General features: G+C 38.8%; 2 protein-coding genes across 2 annotated transcripts; one reads left to right on the forward strand and one right to left on the reverse strand.

The window, feature by feature from the left end:
- Window positions 1–1,555: 1,555 nt before the first annotated feature.
- LOC118265347 (uncharacterized) lies at window positions 1,556–2,422 on the forward strand. The gene has a single exon (XM_035578178.2). The coding sequence runs from the start codon at window positions 1,556–1,558 to the stop codon at window positions 2,420–2,422; it is 867 nt and encodes a 288-aa protein (XP_035434071.2).
- Window positions 2,423–7,105: 4,683 nt separating this feature from the next.
- On the reverse strand, window positions 7,106–23,918 carry LOC118274989 (fatty acid synthase-like). Its single transcript, XM_050697113.1, is given in 37 exon segments — window positions 7,106–7,826; window positions 7,879–7,980; window positions 8,309–8,485; window positions 8,773–8,941; window positions 9,473–9,623; window positions 10,021–10,225; window positions 10,472–10,625; window positions 10,957–11,208; window positions 11,434–11,589; window positions 11,900–11,979; window positions 12,143–12,271; window positions 12,634–12,795; window positions 13,093–13,377; window positions 14,870–15,020; window positions 15,402–15,532; window positions 15,819–15,989; window positions 16,174–16,537; window positions 16,539–16,597; window positions 16,834–17,127; window positions 17,257–17,377; window positions 17,519–17,782; window positions 18,130–18,299; window positions 18,377–18,567; window positions 19,023–19,132; window positions 19,217–19,336; window positions 19,414–19,598; window positions 19,678–19,788; window positions 19,865–20,010; window positions 20,154–20,323; window positions 20,563–20,722; window positions 20,951–21,140; window positions 21,344–21,547; window positions 21,814–21,956; window positions 22,344–22,507; window positions 22,789–22,905; window positions 23,396–23,599; window positions 23,803–23,918. Coding segments are annotated over 37 exon segments (6,633 nt in total). The 3' UTR covers window positions 7,106–7,271.
- Between the last annotated feature and the right edge of the window lie 1,821 nt (window positions 23,919–25,739).

Raw genomic sequence — 25,739 nt, forward strand, 5'->3', positions numbered from 1 at the left:
AGCGAGGCGAGAGAGAGTGTCAGACTCGTACTGACAAAAATACCCCGTGCCTACTCCTGGTTTTAGAGCCGGAACCCCGGTAAGCCCGCTAGCCTGCAGTTTCGGAATTTTGCTTAATATTTTAAAAGATTAAAGAAATTTTGTTTGCCAACGTTATCTGTCTATAAGATTTAGCTTGCAGTAGTCGTTGACAACATCTCATCTGAGGATTGTTGGTTGATCTTAACTAGTATATTGATTGTTTAGTAATCTTTTTTATTTCAAAACTATTTAAAAAAGAAATCCACCTTCAAAGGTAAATGTATTTTCCTTGGACACGTTCCTAGATATTTCCATAACGGTAATAATAAACTTTCACTAACAAATGCCATTCATTTTAATTAAACCATCAATGTTTTTTACACGTGAGAGTTCAATGCTTCGGCACGAGTAGACCTGTTCAACCGGAGTGGATACCATGACCTCACGGATAGCTGGTGTGAAATAATACATGCGTAGAGTTTCACCGTGTGCTTGATGTTACTGCAAGGATTGCCCCTCTCCTCAAGTTTTCAAATCCCTAAAAGGTTGGTACTGCGTTTGTAATTCCTCTAGTGTTGCGGGAGACACCGATTACTAACCACCAGGTGATTTGTCTGCACATTTGCCGCTCTATGTAATAAAACTATTTGAAAACTGCAATTGATTTACAATAATTAGCCATCCGCCAGCGGCTTTGTCCACGTATTCAAAAACAAAAATAGCCTTTATCACTCTCCATTCCTTTCTGCGGAGCAATCATACTCTTGTAGCACCATCTCAGAATTGAGGATCACGTGACGATCTCTGGCCACCGTAAATGCGGTTCTGCGGATGGCGAGGACGGTAGCTCGCCATCCGACCAGAACCAGACCCGTGGCTACGAAGCGTCGCGTTCCACCGCGCCCCAATCAGCCACCATAGATATAGCCCAGTAAGGCTGATGCTCGACTTGAAATTAACGTGTTACCGGGGCTTTGGCTTGAAGAGCAGGAGAAGGAACAGGGTGGTTTTTAGTATGTAAGAGTCTGACAGTCCCTCGCTTCGCCTTGTTTCACCCAAGGCGGGAGAGGATATTGGATGGGTTTGCCTCCTCAAAAAATATCACTCTCCATTCATTTTTAATTCAGTGATGTAAGTATATGTAGACTATAAATTCACAAAAGTTAATCGTATGATCTTCCTTCTGACTTAACTGGTATGAGGCGAGAAGATCAAGATCTTTAACAGTTTCAATAAAATTAAAGTAGAAGTTTAAATTCAAGCAAATGTAATATTATCAGTATACCTATATACAGGTATTATTACCATTTATTAACATATAATAGTCATAACGTCAATGTCAAACGAGCGTGTTTGTTGAGGTTATTTTTATGAAAGTTACGGGATTCGTACCTAGAAGGCGTATTTCTTATTTTGTGCTAATTAGCTGACGTCGGTATTGTGTTCGTTGCGCCCGGTGACCGACCCGGTGACCGTTGGCGCTTGGTCGACGAGTACATTACTATGAGTAATCTCGTAACTCATATTATAAACGATGGCGGATAATAATAAACAAATAAGTAGTGAAAGTATATGCCTTACCAACGGATCGAGCTACAATTCACTTAGTGAGAATGATATTAACGAAATTATAGAACAATATCATGAAGAGGAGGAGATGAACTTTGAGATGAGTAACGATACAAAATCCGGGAAGCGAGTTAGATCCGATACAGAAGAAGAGACTGATACAGAATGGCGAGTACAAAGAAAGGGAAAGAAGATGAAAGAACAAGATAAAATTGAATTGTATATTTCATGGAATGAACAGTTACCTAAACAATTCGCGTTAGCGAAACTCTTTAAACAGGAAGACATAAAAGATATTATAAAAGTTAAGTATATAAACCAGTTCAAGGTACGAGTTGAATTTAGTAATGAGTTGAGCGCAATAAAGTTTGAGCAGTGTAAAACTTTTATTGAGAAAGGATGGAGAATTCATAGGGCTATGGAGAAAAGTTACTCATACGGAGTAATAAAAGATGTCGATATGGATATTTCTGAAGCCGAAATACTAAAAAGTATTACTTGTCCGAATGACATACAGTTGGTGTCAGCTCTTCGACTTAACAGACGTAATAGAATCAAGGATTCGGATGAGCGATGGTTACAGAGCGAAGCTGTTCGACTTTGTTTTAAAGGAACGAATATTCCCGCTTACATTTACGTCGATGAACTAAGAATAAAGGTGGATCCTTACATATTCCCAGTTACACAATGTACAAGATGTTGGAAATTCGGACACTCATTAAAAACATGTTCGTCGAAAATAGTTTGTCCGAAATGTGGCGATAATCATGAGAATTGTGTTACTGAAAATTTTAAATGTGTAAATTGCAAAGGAAAGCATATACGGCTATGACGAAAATATGCCCTGGTTTCTTGAAGGAAAAGAGGATCAGAGAACTTATGGCTGAATTTAATTGTACTTATCGAAGAGCCCTTACAATGTACGTGCCTCCTGTCAGACCGACCATGTCAGTCATGAAAGAAAAGGAACCAGATGATGTAGACATTCAAACCGTATCAAATACTCAGCAAAATTTTCAACCTGATTACCGCAGTACACTATCATTTGCGGATGTTGTTAAATCTAAAGCAACTGTTGAAATTCATAAAGAAGAATCTCCAAAATACATAGCCAAAAGTTCTAAAAAGCCGGTTAAATCAGAGATACCAGAATTTAATTTTCAAGCGGAGTCTCCTGTAAATAGTCAAAAACCCGTCAACCTCCCTAAAGATACAACTAAAGAAGAAAAAAACATAGAGAAATACATTTTCATGAATTATTGTTTAGACTAAAGGAGATTTTATTTTTAAAAAGTGATTCATATCAAACTAAGTTTTTTAGGATGATTAAATGTTGTGTTGAATGGGTAATTTTAGTTGTTGCGGATAACATTGCAGACTGGCCTATAGTTAAAAATCTTTTTGAATTTGTTAATGGCTAAAAGTCATCAAAAGTTAAAGATCAATATTATCCAATGGAATTGTCAAAGTTTAAGGCCTAAAGTGTTGCTATTTGAAAATCTATTGTTACAAGAAAAGATCCACATTGCTGCGTTAAGTGAAATATGGTTAGAACCGGAGAGTTTGCTTAAGGTAAACGGTTACAATGTATTTCGTAAAGATAGGGATGATGGTTATGGAGGCGTAGCTATACTCACTCATATGTCAATAAAAGCCCAGTTACAAAGTCTTCAAATTAGAAACTCAGGGATAGAAATTATTAGTGTCAAATTATTTAACTGTCAAGATATCACCAATGTAGTTTCAGTTTATTGTCCCCCGTCAGTGTCTACCAGTCAGAATGACTGGGATGAAATATTCTCTATTATGCCGAAGAACACATTAGTATTGGGCGATTTCAACGGACATCATAAAAACTGGTCGTCTAAATCGGATAGTAGGGGTAATCAGATTTTCGACGCTTTAATACACCACCCATTTATTATTCTGAACAACGGAGCACCTAAAATGTCTTCCTATATTGAATGCTTAGCGAAAAGTACGTTACGTAGAAATTTCAAAAACGCGGACTGGGATGCGTATAAATACATACTATTAAATCTTTTTAATGAATTTAAATATTCGGAAAGTTTACAACTTAGTTATGATCTTTTCATTGAGAATATTAATATGGCAGCAGACATATGTATCCCTTTTATCAAAATTTGCGAAAACCCGAACTCAACCTTTTCTCCCAAACCGTACTGGAATGCAAACTTGTCGAAATGTGTAGCTGAACGCCGGTTAGCTTTATCAAACTTTAGGAGGAACCCAACTCCGCGGAATCTTGAAGTATTGCAACGAAATATTAGTATCTCACAAAAATTAATTCGTAATGCTAAAAACAAAGCGTGGCAATCCGTTTGTTCCGCTTTAGACGAAGCAACTTCTCCAAATGTAGTTTGGTCAAAAATGAAATGGTTGAAAGGATACAAATCTCGAAAAGAATATGTAGATACAAATAAAGTCAATCAGTTGCTTCATAGTTTAGCGCCGGATTTTGTAAATCCATTAGATCCGTCTTTTTATTCTCGGAATCCTACATTAGATGTTATTATTACAAAACAGGAACTAGATAAAGCCATTAGATCTAAAGATACTTCACCAGGTCATGATAATATTTCATACTCAATGATTAAAAATCTTCCAGATAATGGAAAACAAATATTACTCTATTTTTATAATCAAATCTATTTGACAGGTTTTGTGCCCAAACAATGGCGTGATGTTACGGTGGTGCCAATACCAAAACCCGGCCGCGATCCCAACAGTCTTTCTTCGTTGCGACCAATCTCGATGATCTCTTGCATCTGTAAAGTTTTTCATACCATTCTAATGAGAAGGTTAGAGTGGTTTGTTGAAAAACACAGCATTTTATCTGATGACACAACCGGATTTAGAAGGTGTCGCTCAACAATAGATAATTTAAGCAAACTATTATTGAAAATACAAATAGGTTTTGCAAGAAAACAGTCAACGATTGGATGTTTTATAGACATTAAGGACGCATATAATAACATCGACATTAGCTCCCTGTTACAAATAATGGATCGACTAGGCGTAGGAGATAAAATGTGTAGATATATTTGGAACTATTTAAAAGAAAGAAATCTTAAGATTAATGTAAACGATGTGTTGTTGGGCCGTAGGGCGGTTCGGGGATTGGCACAGGGTGACCCACTGTCGCCTCTATTGTTTAACATTGCCATGCCACATTTTCTTTGTGCAAGGATATAAGTCTCGTAAATATATCACAATATGCTGATGATTTTGTTTTGTATATCACCGGCAGTAATATTTCAGAAACAGCTTGTAATTTACAATTAGCCTTAGATCAGTTTACAAATATACTTTCAGGTCTAGGATTAGAAATTTCTACGTCAAAAAGTAATATTTGCATTTTTAGAAGGGTTTTTAGGAAAGATTAGCAGAAATTAAAGTTAAAAATATGTTATTGCCAGTGGTAGACAATATAAAATACTTAGGCCTGTGGCTTGACCGATCTCTAAGATGGTCTAGACACATTAATGAAATTAGAGACAAAATTTTGAAACATGTTAATATTTTCAAATTTCTTGTAGGTTCTAATTGGGGAGTACATCCGGTGCATTTAAGACGCTTATATATATCTCTAATACGAAGTAGGATAGATTACGCTAGTTTCCTTTATGACGATGCTAGTGATACGCATTTAAGTAAATTGATTAAAGTGCAAAACGTAATCATGAGACTTATCGGTGATTTCGTTAAAACCACTCCTATACATATCATGGAAAATGAACTTTATCTTCAACCATTGCACATCCGTAGGTATTATTTAGCAGGAAAGTATTGGCTTAAATCAAAATCTTACACCCGTGATGCAGTTATTTCTTTGTTAGATAATTTGAGTGATATTATTAATGATAATAATTCATATTGGTATCGGAAGAAAAAACCTTTGTTGATAACTGTTCATCAATTCCTTAAGACGAAGGCGATTTATGTAAGTCCAAAATTAGAAATGTTTTCTTTAAACACTTGGGTCAGCAATGTGGATTTATCTAATATTATTAGACTAAAGATTGAATCTGTAGACAAATCAAAAAGATGTTATAATTCCTATAATCTTCATCGAATGTGTACGCAGTATATTAATCAAAATTATATTAATTATGGTATGATCTTTACTGATGGTTCAAAAGATGGAAGTGGAGTAGGAGCAGCGTTCTTTGATCCGCATTCGAATACCCACATTAAGTTAAAAATAAAATGTAACATTAATATTATGTACGCTGAACTTATTGCAATAGCAGAAGCTTTGTCATATATTAACTCCCTTGAAAGCGGTAATTACGTCGTGTTCACGCATTCGAAGAGCGCACTCCAACATCTAGCTCGATGTACCTCGAACTTTCGAGGTGCACCGATAGCCTACACGATTCTTCAATCTTTGTGTGAACTTGTGGATAGGAATAAAAATATTGTTCTCCAGTGGGTACCAGCTCATATTGGCTTGATTGAAAATGAGAGAGTTGACCAGTTAGCGAAGGAAGCTATAGCAGATGGTATTGATGTGGATTGTTTACCATATTTCTCCGATCTGTTATATATTATTAAAAACCAGTGTGTAAAATTGTGGACCGAATACTTCGACCAAAGATCGTTAAGTAAAGGGATCTGGTATAAAACGATCCAACCAAACATCCACCGCTTTCCGTGGATAGATCAAGCCAATATGAGCAGATCTGAAATAGTCACAGCTTTAAGGCTTCGCTCAGGACATATTCCGACCAATGGTTTTGCATATCTAATGGGCAAAGTCGAGTCGCCTGACTGTGCAGTGTATAATATAGTTGAAGATGTGCACCATATTCTGTCGGAATGTGTTCGGGGCGAAGTCGAAAGAAAACAAATTTTTCCTAAATTAAATTATAATGTTGGCAAATTTAATAGTGTTTTGTCTGTACCTATCAGACATAGCTAAAAAAGTGTATTTATTAGTTAAAAATATTTTGATTAATAGAAATTAAGTTATATATTTTGTTAAAGTTCCTATGAGGGTGACATAATCATTGTGTGATTAAACCCTCCAACATATGTATTTAATAAAGATTAAAAAAAAACATATAATAGTCTTGACTATTATTGTACTCCTACAAAATAGGATAGTATTATTATTCCAATGTATTATTGCTATTCTATAATGTTTCGGATTGCATTTTAATATTTTACTTCGACTTAACCGCTGTATAAATTATTACTCCAAAAATTGGTACGTTGGTATAATAATAATATGAATATGTATACATTTTTGATACAAGTAGGTAATAAAATAAAATAACAAGACACAGTAAACGAATATTTATTAAGTTGTATTTAAAACTATTATACTATTTAATTATTTGTGTGAATCCCATGCCCCATCTGTAGTGGTCTGATGGCTCTATAAGGCGCGAGTGGAACGCACCGCGCCGTCTGCACGGGTCTGGTTCTGGTCGGGCGACGAGCTACCCTTGCTCGCCATCCGCAGACAAATCTTAAGACTATCATTTAATTAACTACTAATAAATAGGTTATATTTAACAATTTAATAGGAGATCTTCAACACGTTTTATAGTTAGATTGTAATTTTTAATGATTTAAAATTTCATTACAAAATATTTTTTTATTGAAGTCGTCTACAAGTTCTGCTTACATACAATATTGAAGATATTGAGTTATTAGCTTCTCTTCTCATTGTTTTCGACCAAGACTCTGTTGATGATGTTGGCACAGTCCTTGTTCTCGATGATGGACACGTGGTTCCCCTCCAGGAAGTGCACGGTGACACTGTTCTCCGTGTACTTGTCGAGTCCGTAGTTCTCTTCTACCGCTACGAAGGACGGGTTCTCCTTGGGACGAAGGAGGATGACGGGGGACTGTAGCTTCCTGAAGGCCTTCGGGTCGAAGTCCAGGATGGTCTTCAGCCTGTCGAAGCAAGCTCTAGCGATGTTCGCGAAGAACTCGTCTGAATATTTGTTCTGTATCGGTGTCATTTTGACCGCCAAAGCAATTCTTTCTTCATAAGACTCGATTTCATTGAGTTTGTCCGTAACCTCGTTGGCAACATCTAGGGTAGGGGCAACAATACTCACAGCCTGACATAGCAAGCTGTTCTGCAGTTGGAAGTCATTGTTAATGTTCATGGTCTTCGAAATTATAGCGTAGAGGAAGTCAGGGGCACCGTCCAGACAGAAAATAGTTCCTCTGAAACCTAGAAATAATACAACAGTAGTCTTAGTACTTGATGCACATTCTTGTGAATATGAATCATTTTGGTCTTCTCACCTGCTTTTCCAGCCTCGAAGCCAGCTCCAAAGTGAGGAGAGAACCGTAACTGTATCCCAGAAGCCAGAATGGAGCACCAGGCACTAGCTTTGAGATCACCGTCTGTAGAAAAATAAAATTAGTAAAATGTAAGAAGAAAGTGACTGCCTCATTGTTCGAGTGGTCTTCAAGATCCCCTGCCAAGCTTCTTCAGAGGTCTTGGTTTTGATTCCCGGTCAGGCAAAGAATTTCTGACCGTAGTTTTTCGGTTTTTCACAAATGGTGAAAAGTTGGTGTACATATTATATACGTGCTGTAATGTGCACTTCACCTCTGCCTACCTCTTCGGGGATAAAAAATCGTGACGATACGATGCAAGAAGCAGTTTGAACAATATTTGTGTAAATCATAAATAACTTCAAACAGCAATAGCACGCGTTAACGTATTCACCTTGTATAACCTGTTGACCATCTGGTCCATGTTCTCATTCTTGTGGTCCACACCGAGCTGTAGCACACAAGCTTTGATCTCTAGTCCTCTACAGAGCTGCTCCAGCGTTGCTGCATAGCCTTCTATCCCTGGCAGCATGAACATCACGCGGTCCATAGCGTGGGTAGTCTCTAGTCCCTCATCCTGACAAAATCAAAGCACAATACATTACTAGTAAAAGATGATATTTTGAACCTATCTCATCATCAGTATCATAGGAAATTGAAACGGGATATTTACCATGTTTTTCTATTTCTATGAGTTTCCGATATTTCTGCACTTTTTCATAGAAACTTTGACTTTTTATAGAAATAGAAAAACATAGTAAATATCCCGTTTCGAGTTCTAATACTAGTGTTAGTGACCATGTCAGTTTAAAAACGGTTAGTTTATCTCATCATCATCGCCATAAAATATACACTCGCCTCGATTCCATCGCTGACCATGGTAGGCATATACACATAAGGTTCTGAAGCGGTTTTCTTATCTCCAAAGTTCCTCATCAACACACGAAGACCAACGCCTTCCAGGTTAGTAGGGTTAGATGCTGATGCAGAGGATGAAGCTTCATGTCGTTCTGTAAGCTCTGCTAGTCTGGAAGAAGAAACTAATGAATTCTTGCCTAGAAACATGGTAGCTGTAGCTGTTATATTGGTGCAATAATATGATAATTTAAAACATAAGTTAATTTAACTGTACTGTTTGAATAGCTAGCAGCTGAATTTTCACAAGGTGTTTTTTATTGTTTGGCGTTTAGCTATCTCGCCTGATGATAAGCGACGACGGTCTTTTTTATTACGGGGGAAACCTTTATAAAGGCACCAAAATTTTTTTTGGGAAAAGGCTAGGAAATGTGAACTTTTTACCACACTAAACCACCTGGCGGCCATTCAGCACCTATAAAGGTTCACCGACAACCTCTAATTAGACCTACTCCGGAGCCCCCATGGTACAACGCCTGTTATGGCCCATCTATGAGTGACGTATGTCTTCCATGAACTTCAACGGTGCAAGTTGCACGGCAGAAGCGGCATTATACGCCTACAATGGACTCCTGGCCTTTTACAATTACAATCATCATATTTATAAAAAAAAAACATCCGAATGTTTTTGTTATAGAATTACCTCGTAAATGTCAGGGTTCTAATATCTTGGGCTGTTAGGAATATCTCGAATTCTCTCTCCAAAGTCTGATTGATCTCTAAAGCCATCATGCTGTCCATACCCAACTCAGCCAGAGAGCTTTGTTGTGATACCGTCTTCAAATCTTTGATACCTGGCGAATCAAGAAACATAGAATCGTTACCGGTTCTTCTCTTAAAGTGTAGGCAAAAGTGTATATTTATTTTTAAGCCTTTCAGGGTGAATTCCCACCAGAGATGTGCTATGTAGCTATGCTACAAATATGTAATAGCTAAGCTGTGAAACTATGTGACCGTTTCCATTGATACTAAGCTATGTAGCCGTGTGAGGAAGATGCGCAGCTCTAGTTTACGATGTATCGACAGTAGGGAAGCTATCCATAGCACTACTAATTAAGGTTCTGATGTAGTATGAATAATGATTTAGTATTTAGAACTTTACACTAACTTATCAACAATTACATCCACCATCTCCATCCATCCACCCCACCATTACATCCACCCCATATTGATGGGGAAACTCAGTCTTACCCAAAATTTGTGCCACTGCATCTACTGCATTGGTACATCCTTCGGCTCCAGCCTTCTTCTCAGCTACCACGATGGAAGACACGATAGGAGCATCCTGCTTCATGAGCTTGTCGAGAACACTCAAGCAGGAAGATATCCTCTGCTGCAGGGTACCGGCAATCTCAAGTTGAATGTCTTCCTCTTGTAAGTCGGCTACCAAACCTACCTGTAGGATTTGATCTTTAAATCCTTTGGAAAGCAACGTTCCGTAACTTATACTTGTTTCTGATTGTGTCCTTTTAATCACTTAAATTTTTGATCAGTGGATTAATACGCAAAACATTTTTGGAATACTTTAAAAGTTCGATTATTTCCTTGTATTTGCTCAAAGTTCAACCGTAGCTATTAAAGACAATTTAAGAATAAAAATTTTTCAAGCTCGGATGAATCGCTTCATAAATCGGTTACCAACATCTGCAATAGCTCCCCACTGCACAGCCAGGGCTGGGAAGCCAGCACTCTTCCTATCTTCACAGATCCTCTCCATCACGGAGTTAGAGTAGCCATAGTTGGTCTGACCAGCATTACCACGACCACAGGATACAGATGAGAAGATCACAAAATCTCTAGGGTCAGAAAATGGGATATATTACGCTGTTCGTGGTGAGATTTTTATTGAGGAACTATCTGAAGATAATATCCGGAGCTGTGGACTACCTAGTGGGTTTACTAGGGCTCCGGTCCAAAAAGCGGGAGCAGGAACGGGGTGTTTAGTCAGTAAGAGTCTGACACTCCCTCTCGCCTCACCCAAGGCGGGAGAAATCATTGGATGATTTGACACCCCTTTAAAAAAATTTGAAGATAATACCATACATTTATAATATCATCATCATCAATGGGTTATTATTACGTTATACAAACCCTGAATGAATCTATAGATACTGACTTGATACTCACTCTAAGTCTGGACACAATTTCCTCGACAGTTTATCCAAATGTATGGTACCAAGCCCCTTTGGTGAGAACGATATTTTAAAGCTTTCTGGAGTTTGGTTTTCGAAGATAGAGTCACTAAGGACAACAGCCAAGTTGAAGATAGTGTGCACAGGTCCCATATTGAGCGCCATCTTAAGCATATCCTCGCATCCAGACTCAGTGGTGACGTCATGGGTCGAAATCTTGACGTCAGCACTGTATGTTGCCCAGGTCCTAAATAATGACCAATAGATTATTAGTTGTTCTGGGGTAAACTCGTTTTAACATAATCTAAATTACTTTGAGTAAAAGTAAAATAGATTTGGGTAATTGAAAACAAAAAAATAAATATCATTATTTTCAGTGAGATACGTAATTATCATTAAATATATGAAAAACGCCAGAGTGATCACATGAATACACCCATTTTGGAGCTCGATCCATTAGAAAGGCATATACCTCAATCGCGATGACTGGTATCCGTTGGTGATACCTCTGCGAGAGTTCAGCAAAATCTTTCTTGCGCCTCTAATGATGAGCCAGTCAGCCAGCTCCAGCCCGAAGCCTCCGAGACCACCTACCAATACATACACGTGGTCTTCATGACATATATACCTGGTGAAAGAGACGTTAGTACGTTGGAATAAAGAAGAATTTGGAATGGCAAAATTATAACCTATAAGGAATAGACATAGTTAAACTGAATTTAAAATTGCAACGTGGCAGCTTGATTATGGTTTGTGTCAAACGCACGCGAGCAACACTAGTGGCATCGCCACATCCCTAATCCACTTCCCCGTTTGATGACCACTAGACGCTTGCGTAGAAGCATAGCGACATGTGCCGATCTTTATATCATCGCCTATCGTCGATTAATACAATAAAACAATATGTTAATCACACTATTACTACTGTAATGTTGTACCTAGGTACAGCATCAATAGGTGTTGGGACTGGTCTAACAGGACCATCACCGCGTTCTTCTTCACGGATTTTAACGATCACCTGGAAAGACACAAAAAACATGATCAAATATCAGATTATTTCAATCAAATAGCATCGATAGAACAAACAATGAAATTTTATAGAAAAGAACTTGCGGATAAAGGAGTAAAAAAGAATACGAATAATGAAAATCCAATTTCTGTATCAATATATGTACACTTACCTTTCCAATGTGTTTACCGGCAGCCATGTAACGGAAGGCATTTTCCACTTCGTTGGCCTTAAACGTGCAGTAAGTCAGTGGTTTGACGGCGCCATTTTCAATACCGTTCAGGAGTAGATCTTGCAAGCGCTAAATAACCAAATTAAATATACACTCTGGATGATTAGAATTCATTATGTAGTCCATTTTTCACAGATATACGTATATAGTACAGTCTTAGCAAATGATTTTTATTAGCAGTTAGAGCTATATTATGCTTGTTTAAAATAAAAAGGCAGAATAAAAGTAATTGAGTTTAAATTAACTAGATGACCGATACATCGTATACTCGAGCTGCACATCTTCCTCGCACAGCTATAGCTTAGTATCAATGACAACAAACATATAGTTTCACAGCTTAGCTTATTACATCTTCGTAGCATAGCTACATAGCACATCTCTGGTGGAAAAGCACCGTTAGTCTCTGTAATATACGATTTAGAGTAACTGACCTTTCTGACTTTGACGTCCTGCTCGAAAATATAGTTCAACATGACACCAAAGAAGCTGATTTCCTTTGATCTGAAGTACAAGGCGATGGCAGTGTTGCTACTGATGTCGAACTTGCCGATCTCGAGGAAACGACCTCTAAACGCCAGGCAGCGGACGGAGGCCTGCACAATTTACACAAACAAAAGGAGCTTAAGTGTAGTGGTTGGATGTGTAGAATTGAAGATCGAGCTCAGTGGCGTGCCATTGGAAAGGCCTATGTCCAGCAGTGGACGAGAACAGGCTGATGATGATGATGAATAAGAACTTAAGAGGACTATACAGATATGGTATATTATACATCTGCCAATATCTGCTACGGGTTTATCTGCACCACCTCCCATTAAAACATTATATAATAAACTTTTATAAATGCAGTTCTAGGATTATTACTTACGAATAACAATGCGACAGTAACTAACCTGTAGTTTATCATCAGACAAGGAGTTGAGCACGATGTCGACACCCTTACCATTGGTCTCGCGTCTGACCATGTCTTCAAAAGAAGTATCACGAGAGTTACCGATGTGACTATCTTTAAGTTGTGGGAACAGCTTCTTGATGAAGGCTCTCTTCTCCGCGGTACCGACGGTGGTGAAGACCTCGCAGCCGTAGTAGAGCGCCACGTTGATGGCGGCCTGACCTACTCCTCCGGAACCTGCGTGGATGAGGATGGACTCTCCACGTTGCATCTCACCAAACATGACCTAAGAGGAAACATAGCAAAGAAAGGTATAGGTTTTTAATTTCCCTTCGACTATCCTTTCTGGTCTGCAAAGTTTGAAACAGCATTTAATGAACCAGATTTTTTTTAAATACTTCGACTTGAGTGAAAAATATACCAATATTTTTAAATTTTGATCTGCAGTATGCGGAAAGTCTATTTGGGTAGTTCTTCAGAGACAAAATTTTCGATGTCTATGGGAATATTTTTGAAACCAACTAACAAAACGGCATGTAATATTTTTTTAGTATAGTTTAGCTATAACAGTTCCTAGGACAAATAATATTTTTTAGATAATTGCAGTCTAGGTACAAAATATTTTTTTTTAAAGCTTGTTCTTCTGATTCATATGGCGTGTCCGTTTGCCATTTTCCGGAACAAAGTAGTCGATTTCGCATTTTCCCTTTGATACTTCAATATAAATTATAATTACATCGAAAGGAGATGAGTTGTCCTCTTCAAAAAAAAATATGCATTCGTTATAACTTTGTTAGTATGATTATAAATAAATAAATAAGAAGTGTCCGGCGTATAATACTGATTTGACTGATTAATATAGCGTAAGCTGCGAATGACCATACTTGGTCGGGTATTAATAATGAGAGTCTGGCTTCCTGTGCGGAGGGAAACCAGGCGTGCAACGGACAAGCTAGGAGGCAGACATGCGGCTGGGTGGCTTAGATCCAGGTGTTACTAAGGTAAATATCTGATTCATCTGTGTTTGGTTTACATGGCATCCTAATTACAATGCCTATTTTTTTAAATTTACTTTACAGTTTTAAAACTTCAATCTATGTTTCGTGTGAAGCTTTTTGGTTAATACATTCGTGTAGAAAAATGACAAGAATGAAGTCTGTATATACGATGAGTTATGCATTGTAAGCAAAATCCTGACACATCTGTGCCTGATTCGTATGGTCAAAACCGCATATGAATCATAAAATAAATTATTGATTCTGCTGTACATTTTTTTACTAGTCTTATTTTTAAATTAACTTAGCTATAAAGGTTATAGCTATAATTTAAAAACTTTTTTTTGAGGAATGTAATTAATATGAGTCTGAAATTGCTAATCCGCCCTGAGCAAGTGTGATGATGAATGCTCGTGACTTCTCAGTGCGAAAGTACTCGAATGTGGTATGCTAAAAAGAAATTAAAAGAACCTGAAATTAAAATAAATACAAAGCTCATTTACATACAATTTTCAATTGTTCAACAGATTCATCTGTAACAATTTCTGATTCATCTGAGCAGAAAATATTCGAACGTCGATATCTCGAAAACTATTTTTTAAAAACGAGTCCCTCTTTCGAATATACGTTATTTGGTATACCTAATTTCATATGAACACGTGTTACAGATCTTAAAGTGGAATTAAATTTTGGCCATATGAATCAGTCGAAGAATCGAATTTCGAAGAACTACCCATTTAATACTTAGTACATTACTGTACACATAGCATAGCGTACACGTACCATAGCGTAATACACAGTTCCATAAGCGACAGGTACAGTAGCCGCTTCTTCGAAGGTCCACTCGTCAGGGATGGGGCACAGGCTCTGCCTGTCTCCCTCAACCAAGTTCGCTATACCACGGTTACGGACCATACCCATCACACGAGTACCGCTATACAAATTAACATCAATGTTAATACGCTTTAACGTATTTAGAATATTAACTAAAATGGAAGAACAGAATTTATCAATATAACATGTGACAGCCATGCTTCGGCACGAATGGGCCGGCTCGACTGGAGTGATATCAACGCTTGCGTTGGGTTTCGTTGTGTAAGTGAGGTTACCGAAGGCCCAATTACCCTACTTCCCAATCTTCCCATTTCCTCGATTCCCCTACAACCCTTAAATCCTTAACCCCAAAAAACCAGCAACGCACTTGTAACGCTTCTAGTGTTTTAGATATCCATGGACGGCGGCGATTGCTTACAATCAGGTGATCCATCTGCTCGTTTACCGGCTTATATCATAAAAAAGAATAACATAAACTAACTTGACGGTCTTTCCGACTACTTCAATGCCTTTAACGCATTCCTGTGCAAGACGACCGCTATCAATAGCATCGACTGTGACACGGCCAATGGCTGTCATGACATCACGGAAGTTTAAGGCAGCGCAGTACACCTGATGATGAAAGATAATTATTTTATATAAAAAAAAACTTTCCCCCACATTAGGATTTTCTCCTGTGTCGTGGGTACGCGCCCACTATGTAATGTAATGTGTCAAACATACAAGTTCACATACACACGATCACCAGACCCGAAACAACAATTTGTAGATTATACAAAGAGTTGCTCCGTGCAGGAATTGAACCCGTCACCTGTTACGTGGCAGCCGGTTGTTCAGCCACCGCGTCAATCTTGCAGTCAAGAAAAGATGTTTCAAGAAAAACTTAGTTGTTCCTTACGTGTATTAGCATTTTTTCTTTGTCTTTGAACACATGGTTGTCCCTAATGGTTCCTTCGACCCATGTCAGCGAGGAAAGATCTCCGATGGTAAGGGCATTGACATAGGCGTGGTGGGCGGAAACTGTATCTAAGTCATCCAATAGAAGATGACGGTAAGTGCCCCATTGGCCCTAGGGAAAAAAATAATTTAGAAAGTACCTATTTACTCTGACCTTGAAAAGACCCGGGTTGTATTTCTCACGAAAGATAGAAGCCGGCAGGTTGTTCCAATCCGTGGCTGCAGGGATTAGGAACATACATAACATTTTCATATAAATCGTTGAAAAATAATAATTATGCAAATATATTACTTACATCCTTGTATACGTTGAAAGCCAAATCCTTTTTCAGCTGTTCTTCATAAAACTCTAGATCAGGATTGAATGGTGGAGCAAATGGGTCAGAAATAAAGAGACCGTACACGATCTCACCACCAGGTTCCGCTCTCAGACAGTTCACTAATCCCAAGATACCGTTGATAGGTTCATCTTGAGCGTAAAGTACCACTTTCTGGCCTTCATTGAGTTCTTCCTTGACTTTGTCTACCCACGAGAAACTATCATCAGCAGCTAAGATTCTAATGAACTTGGCTGGTCTCACTTCTACACGGTTTCTTAAAAGTACCATATATTCAAAGCCTGTGTCATAAACAGTTACGATGTCGTATTTGTCCGTGAATTAGGTGAATTAGGATTATAAAGGCCTTGTCGCGTAGGGTACTGGATGCTTGTTGAAGAATCTATTTAGAAAAAGAGGTAGATAATTAACAAGCATTCAACTATACGAACTTATCAACTTAGGTTCTATATGTCCGAAGCTGTGGACCACCTAACGGGTTTACTGGGGCTCCGGCTAGAAAAGCAGAAGTAGGAACGCGGTGGTTTTCGGTCAGTAAGAGCCTGGCGCTCCTCTCGCCTCGCCAAAGGCGGGGCAAGCAATTGGATGATTTTCAATTAAAAAAGGTTCTATACGTACCTCAGGTCTACCAAGTAGGTTAGCACCAACAAACAGTGCTGTGTTACTCTCTCCGACTAGTTTCCTAGTTTCGATGACGGTAATGTTGTAAGGAACCTCGATGGGCTCTTTGGAAACCATCAATAGTTCGGCCTGCATGTAGGGCAGATCTCCGAGCATTTGGCCAATGTTTTCTAAGATGGGCGTCAGATCATTCTTCTTGTATTCTTCGTCGACTAACTCAATGCTTTTGACTTTGTGTGTTTGAATGTTCTCAAGAACCAGCTGGATGTTCGCTCGAAGAATATCTCCAATCTAGTGATTAGAGATTTACTGATTTCGTTTAGTAAATAATTACTCTCCCATCTAATGATTTACTGATTTTGTTTAGCAAATTAGCATATTTGTATAAACAAATAATTCTATGTATGTAATTTGCTTTACCTTCATCTTAGATATTCCAAAGTTGGGGATAAACTCGTATTTCTCAAACACGGGTACGCCTAGAGGTTGTCTTTTAGTAATGGGTGTAGCATGAAGACCCCGGATTTCGATACCACCAGATCTGAGCCAAATACAACATTAGCTGCAGATAAGTAGTTCAATTGTAGTGAACAAAACAGTAACTAAGGTCCTACACAATCTTCTGTTAGGAGGTTTTAAGCAGATATTATTAAAGTAGGGAATTTTTAAGGAATTTTCTCACCTGATAACGTTGACATCTGGGTACACACGAACCTCAAAGGACTTTCTGTCTGAATCCGGATTCATTTTTGATATCGCATTACAATGCATGGGGGCGTCGATAGAGAGTTTTTCAATCCTGGTGGGTACGAAGAGACCCCTGGTGTCTTGGCCGATCATCATCATTTGCAGCATGCAGTCCATGAAGGTGACCCAGTTGTTAGACCAAGCGATACGACCGCGGGTAGCGTTGACGTTGCAACCGAGGACGCCACGGAAAAGGCCGCTGTAGAATTTATTTATTTTTGTATGTAACGTCACACCTTTTATCCCTGAAGGGATAGGCAGAGTATAGTATATAATGTACACCTAGTTTTCACCATTAAATTTGTGTTACAAGTCCCATCTAATAGAGGGTGAGCCTATTGCCATATACTGAGTACAATATCTGACTGAGAAATTTTCGATTAACCGAAAAAAGCCCAGTAATACTTTGCCCTACCCAGGAATCGAACCCGAGACCCTTTGTCCGGCCAGTCGCACTTACAACCACTCGACCAACGAGGCTGTCAGTTTTTTTTACCCATAAATACTTGAACGAATCTCACTTTTTTCGTTTTATTCTCTTCTCACCTGTATTGATATCCTCTGAGACGCAGTTCTTTGTAGAAGTCTTTAGTCAGCAAATGTTTGAAAGCAGGATTTCTAACTTCTGGAGAGTGTGGGAGTACCCTAAACTCTCGACTGACATTCTTCTTGGCGTAGATACGACCAGTCACAATGGAAGCACCACTCTCAAAGATCTAGGGAAGGTTATTATATAAATGAATGTCGTGTTTTTTTCTTTGCGGTTTAAAAAGGGTCTCTAACAAGATCTTACCTCAAAGTTCCCACTTTTCTTGTGAATGGTAATGGTGAACTCCAGAGAACCTTCCTTAGGGATATTGGTGGCTCTCATGAAGCGAACGTTTTCGAAGACTACTGATACTTCAGTGTATGGCTCTCCCATCATCATTCCAAGGGTCTCCCATACTAGGAGCAGGTAACCGGTGGCAGGGTATAAGTTACGTCCTGTGTAGGAAAAGATACATAAAATATTTTCTTCAGGTTTGTTCTACTGAATAATAACAATACATGACTAAGGGCGAGTAGGTAAGTCCAAATAATATTTGATCTGAGTCCCTGACTATTTTTATCTTACTTTACTACCCTTTTCTGACTCTTTTCTGTTCTTTAAAACTGAAGAACAGCTGGACCTATTTGGCTAAAAAAATTTTGTGGCGGTGCGAAGTTTGCCAGGTCAGCTAGTAGGTTATATTTTTTCAATTGTTTTTGTTTTTTTTATGGAATAAATCCATAAAAGGGCAGATCACCTGATGATAAGCAATTGCCGCCGACCTTGAACACTTGGAACACTAGAGCTTTACAAATGCGTTGCCGGCATTTTGAGGGCTGTTGAGGAATCGGGGATTGGAAAGATTGTGAGGGGGTTATTGGCATTTATTAAAAATAATTATTATACTTGCCATCAACAACATGACCAGTCATGTACTCAGTTTCATCATCCTCGATCGACTTCCAAACAGTCCTCTCATCAACTTTCATCTTATCCAGGTCATTATATGATGGTACAAACCTAAAAACAAAATATAAACCAGTTATGAAAGGATTCTGGGAGAGATTTCCATTATTGAACAATCCATGCATTGAGTTGACTTACCAGTTCTCACCGTGTTCCCATTCGACAAGATGGGCAAGCATAGGCGTACCCTGTGACACGGGGAATGGCACGTGTGGGTAGATGTTGGCTAGATGTGGGTTCAGACCAGCCTCATACAGCCTGTGGAGTAAAGACACCGTTTAAAATAACCGAACAATTCTTCTTTACTTATGTGAGGAGAGAAGATGTTGGCTTACCTTCCGAAGGCAGTGAACAGAACCTGGACATTGTCCGGGTGGGCCTTCTGTGTCAGAGCGACGTTGACGACGTCCTTCTTCAGAGACCTGCGCAGGATAGCTTGCAGCAGGCCGTGGGGGGCGATCTCGATGGTGATCGCGTTAGCGTGGATCAGACGAGCTGTCTCCTCGAATAGTACTGGGCTCTATTCATAATTCAGAGAGTTGTAGTTGAAGATTTGTTATTTATTTAAAAATAAATGAAACGAAGACTTGAACACGCACCTCAAAACCGTTTGTCTGGCATTTAGTAGAAGCTTTCGAATGTTTACATTGAGCCTGTAGCAGTGGAGAGGACACCCACTTGCCTGAATGTTGTTTGAAATTTTTGACAACCTGTTTTAAAGAAGAAGACTTAAAAAGCAACTCATAGATAAAAATAGTATTATGAAATTTTAATACAGTATTGCACCTGTTTAATACCGATGTCAGCTATGGAGTCTTTGAAGAAAGGCTTCTTATTGTAAACTAGGCCTTTGCTGTACGCGGACGACATCATTTCCTCTGCTGTTAAACAGCCATCTGCATATGCGCAACCAAGTTCACCAACATTGTTACCTATTCAAAGAAAACCATTAGTCTTAATCACAATGTAGAAATGTGAATGTCACATCAGTTAGTCGGACTTCCCACTTTCTTTAAATTTCTTACGATTAGGTTTTTTAGAAGAATGAAGAATATTAACAATCTTAACAACTTACCAATAATGTAGTCAGGTTCAATGCCAATAGTCTTCAGTACATCGGTGAGACCGATCTGTACAGCGGCGATACCAATGAAGGAGTTGAGGATGTTGTCGTAGATCTTGGGGTCGTTCTCAGTGACGATCTTCGTCAGGTTGATGCCTTTAGGTTCTAGAGCTTTGTGGCACCTGGGAGGATAGTAAAAGACATTAGGTAATAATTATTCTTAGACCATAACAACCCTTAAATTCCTAACCCCCATAACCCCAAAAGGCCGGCAACGCACTTGTAATGCCTGTAGTGTTTCCGATGTCTATGGGCGGCGGCTATTGCTTATTATAAGGTGATACGTCGGCTCGTTTACCGGTGTGTTCGATAAAAAAACCACTCTTGATTAGCTATAGAATCCACAACTGAAACAACTTACTTCTCAATAGCAGCAGCAAAGACGGGGATCCTCATGAGCTCCTTGGCCATACCGGCCCACTGGGAGCCCATACCCGAGTACACGAACCACACTGGGCGACGCACTCCGGAGAAGTATTGGATCTCACGAGCTAGAGACACGCTTTTGGTTGGGGTTGAACCTAGAACATCATTATTTGTTGACTCTTCAGACGGTCGATGCAAAGCGAGTATACTCTTGACGAGATATTTTAATTATATAGTTGAAGTAGATCATTAGTTAACTAGACATTTTAAAGCATTGTTTAGACTAGGCTTATATACAATATCGTAAACACACACACACACACGAATCTAAGGCATTTCAGACACTGTTTAAAATTCCATAATACTCCTTTTACAAAACTCACCCAACAAAGTGTATCCTCTAAAACCATGTCCTGCTATGTCGTCAGCATGAATAGCGTGTAGTAAACGAATCAGATCAACGTCTACTGTCCTGGACTCCAGGTCATCCAGGATCCTGGCTACTGCTGCCTCCGTGCGTCCTGACACGCACGCGAGACGGGGAAGGTCGTCTGATGGTATACCGTTGTTGATCTGATAAAATAGTTTTCCAGAAATAATAATAAAACAATAAAAAAACGTTTATTTTCTCTACACATAATGAAAAATACATTACTGGGACTGGAGTCTGTACTAGGAATACCTGTGTTACAGGTCTCCAGAGAGAAATGACACGAAAGCATGATAATTTCGTCTGTTATACAATAATACAAAGGTCCATAAATATATTTCCTTACCTTTGCTCTGGCGACATTCTTCAACAGAGCGTGAGCGTTGGCTCCTCCGAATCCAAAACTGTTGACTCCCGACATGCCCCTGCCCCAGGGTGTCTTTTCAGTCACCACTGACACCCTGTTTTCAGCCAGCGCTGCTACTCCTTCACGGGGCGTTTTAAAATGAATGTTAGGAGGAATATAACCAGTATTGTAAGCTATGCACATCTGAAAAAATTACGTTGTATATTTTTTAGTCGAAGTCAAAGTCAAAATTATTTATTTCAAATAGACCGGGAAGGCACTTTTGAACGTCAAAACAAATATTACAATATATAAAAAAAAACAATATGTCTGTCTGTCGGTCAGTCCTCTAATGAAGCTATTGGCTCGTTCCAAAATGTAAAATCTTATGGAGAAGAACGAACAAGAAACTCCATTTACTAAAGGCTTATGTATGTATGTCAAAACAAGCAGTATGAACAAATTCATACCTTAGCAATAGAGCAGAGACCGGAGGCAGGCTCGCTATGCCCCAAGTTAGACTTGATGGAACCAATCAGTAGTGGTTCATTGCGGCCCGTGCAGAAGATCTCGTCAATAGCCTGCAACTCTTGAGGATCACCAACCCTAGTACCTGTGATAAGATTTTCGTCCTTAGACTCAATTTTGGAAATCGGGCTTAAAAAATTAATCAGAACCGAGAAATGTTGTAGGTGCAACCTAGGGTATATTTTGTAATTTTTTTTAACTTTGCCCCACACTAGGATTATCTCCTGTATCGTGGGTGCATTTACAAACATACAACTTCACATACACATGACACCCAGACCCGAAACAACAATTTGTGGATTACACAAAGAGTAGCTCCGTACGGAATCAAACCCGCTGACGTTGCGCGGCAGTTGGTTGCCCTGTTACCGCACTAACAGTGCAGTCAATGTAGGAGTCAAGTCAGTCAAGTGAGTGTAGAAGTCACTTACCGCTTACAACACTTGTGTCAGTAAAACAATAAGTAGTATACCTGTGCCATGAGCCTCCAGATACTCCAATACGGACGGAGGAATGGCGCACTCCTCGTAGAACTCTTTCAACAGTTGCTTCTGAATAATACTCGCCGGGTACGAGATGCCCTGCTCTTTGTAACCGTCGCAGTTAGTCTTGCCGTGAATTATCTGAGCATAAACCCTGGTAGAAAAAAGAATGTGAGACGTAAAAATCAAACTCAAACCTTGATGCTGTTATGACGAACGATGGATAAAACTTAATTAAATTAAAAATGAATGTTTATTTCTAAATGAGTTAATATGAAGATTCAATTTTATTTCAGGTATTCAAACATAATTTATGAGTTTTAAAGACCTGTTTACGGCCATATTCTTGAACAATAATAATATAATCAAACCGTACTTTATGTAGATCGCTGTAACAATGACACATAAATCAACACAACAACAGCAGTGAATTACCTCCTAGAATCCTTAGCTTTCTGCAATAAGACGACAACTATCGCTTCGGAACGAGCATAACCATTAGCGCTATTGTCGAAACTCTTGCAAGCACCGTCAAGCGACAACACTCCTAATCTAAAATGAATACATCATTTTAAGATAAATTCCGCGGAATAAAATATCGATCTTCATGATTAATTATTATGTCATCGGCTTTAACTGTTTAACGAGGAACTCGACTAGTTTCAAGCCATAATAGAGGCTACTACTGTAGCAATCGCCTCGTCGTGTGTCGCGGAATGCTGCTCATTAGTATGAGTCTTACATAAGCTTGACGTGAAACTAGTCGAGTTCCTCGTCAAACAGTTGCGTGAGTAAGCCGATATCATCATAATAAATTTAGTATGTCTGACGAAAGTTATAATAAGATCTTCATGATATGAACATCATTTCTTAATAAAAAAAAAACCATCATCATTAATTATTACATGACTAAAACATGATCTATGTCTTATTGTTAAACTATGTAGTTCAAACTCAAACTCAAAATATTTATTTGCATGTTAAGGTTTTGGGTAGGTTGGATAAAATCTTAATCCATAAGTTTTGTGTTATTCTTTCTCACCTGGCAAACTGCAATGACACGTAAGGATGGAGGCACAAGTTGTTTCCCCCAACAATGGCAGCATCACAGTAACCTTCCCGAATGGCTCTATAGGCATGCACCAGTGCATAAAAGGAACTGGAGCAGGCAGTATCTACAGTATAGGAGGGACCAGTCACTCCCAACCAGTAGGAGATGCGGTTGGCCAACATGGCTCGAGAACACCTGGAATAAAGAAAAAGCTTTAATAGAAAAAGGCATTTTTTGACGGGCAAAATCCAATTACTTTTTCCGCCTTAGGCGAGCCCACAAGGAGTGTCAGACGCTGACTGACTAAAAAACACCCTTTTCCTATTCCTGCTCTTCGAGCCAGAGCCCCAGTAAACCCGTTAGGTAGTCCGGAGCTCCAGATCAGACATCAGCCTTACTGAACCCCATCTTTGGTGATTTGATGGCTCGTGGAAGTGTGGAACTCGACGCGCCGTACGCGATACCCGATCTCGGTCTGTTTCTGGTCGAGCGGCGAGTTACCCTTGCTTGCCATCCATTGGAAAAAGGCTAGATAAACATATTAACTTTTAACTGTTGTGTAGGTACAAAGTTAAGTGCAACGCTTGGGAAATATTATATACTTCGTTCGTATAATATTTCATTGTCTACTGAATGTCTGCTACAATTTCTCTCCTTATAGTCCAGTCATTTGGTAGTTTTACCTGGAAAGTTTTCCGGGAGTTTTGAAAATTGTTGAATTTATAGATTATTAGAACCTCAAGATTTGCCACCTCGTATAACCGTATAACCTCGTGTAACCATATTGAAAAAATGGCGCCTTAAAACGGTTTTTTATTAATATCTCGGTTCCGACGCATTTTACGAAAAAATATTTGTCTACAAAATTAAACTAGAAAAAAAATATCCTACAATTTATGTATTGATAATTTTTCATAAAATCAATAGTTTTTGGCGTACGAGCGCTGCAAAGTATTATTCATCTGCACCACCATGTGTACAAACAATGTGTGTTGTTTGTACACAGGGTGGCAAAGTTGAAATTCGAAAAGAGCATACCCAAATCTATAAATTCAACAATTTTCAAATCTCCCGGAAATCTTTCCAGGTAACCCCTTTTTATCTACCAAATAACTGGACTATTAGTGAGGTCATTTATTTCTAGAAGTTATCAACTTACCCACTAATAGCATGATTATTGATTTGCATTTTCTCGTAGAACCATATTTTCTCTGATTCTGAGAAGCACGCTCCAATAAACACGCCGACTTTTTTGTCGCGGAGTTCTTTAGGGTTCATGCCTGGGACCAAAAAAATTTTAGCTTTAGAATCTTACATTTCACATCTATAACGGTGTAATCAATTTAATAGCTAAGGTAGTCTAACAAGAGCCACTTGGTATGGAAACTATCATATTATTTTTTTTTTCTCCTATAATAATAATATCTTCTGATTTATTTCGTTGCGGTATCCTAGAGAGTCATTCATATCTCTGGGACGCGCCGGACTTCAGTGTTCCAGTGTTTTTATGGTTGTATCAAGTGTAAATCGTGACTTACAGGAGTTGCAGTGGTTTGGAAGGTTGTGGCGGGCTTGTCTCATTAAAAAAAGGCAGTTGGCATGTAGTAATTAAACAAAATCTCAACTCACCAGCATCAATGATAGCTTCATACGCCTTCTCACATGGGATCCATAGTGTGTGCCTGTTCGTAGTGTACACCGAAGAAGGATGCGTCAAACTTATTGAGGTTGTTGATTTTGCCCGTGCGATGTGGGATCTCAGGGTGAACCAGCTTCCAACGACGAGCATTATTACTTACTAAGTCTACCTACAAAGAAGAAAAAGAGACTTGCTTGTAATGTAGCTAAATATTTTTTGCTGTGCTTTGTTAATTTTAAGTTTGCTGACAACAGCAGCATCAGTTTTAGCAACTTTTTGAGGGCGGAAAATCATCCAAAGACTTTTCCCGCTTTGGGTGAGGAGAGATGGAGTTTCAGTCTCTTACTGAATAAAAACCACCCCGTTGCTACTCCTGATTTTCGAGCCGGAGCCCTGAGCCGCGGCAGCACCTAGCGGGAGGTTCGCAGCTCTGGAGTTATAGCACCCTACTAATTTGGTTTCATATTTATATTAATCAACCACAATAATTTGACCATAACCCAATATAAATTCAATAATTTGGTCAGGAAAATATCCTTAATTTTTATAATAACTATCGTGAGAAATTCTAAATTAAATAAAGTGACTTTTCTTCATGTGCAGCGTGTGCAGACGCAGCTTCGTCGCACAGACTACTCTCAAGAGTCCCTCTGTGATCCAAAACTTTTCTCCATTAATGTACGTGAAGAAACCATG

Source organism: Spodoptera frugiperda, chromosome 11 (assembly GCF_023101765.2).
Source record: "Spodoptera frugiperda isolate SF20-4 chromosome 11, AGI-APGP_CSIRO_Sfru_2.0, whole genome shotgun sequence".
Taxonomy (NCBI): Eukaryota; Metazoa; Arthropoda; class Insecta; order Lepidoptera; family Noctuidae; genus Spodoptera; species Spodoptera frugiperda.

Bases quoted from the DNA above. Each gene is read 5' to 3' on its own strand.
- LOC118265347 (XM_035578178.2), top strand. From the start codon at position 1,556: ATGGCGGATAATAATAAACAAATAAGTAGTGAAAGTATATGCCTTACC.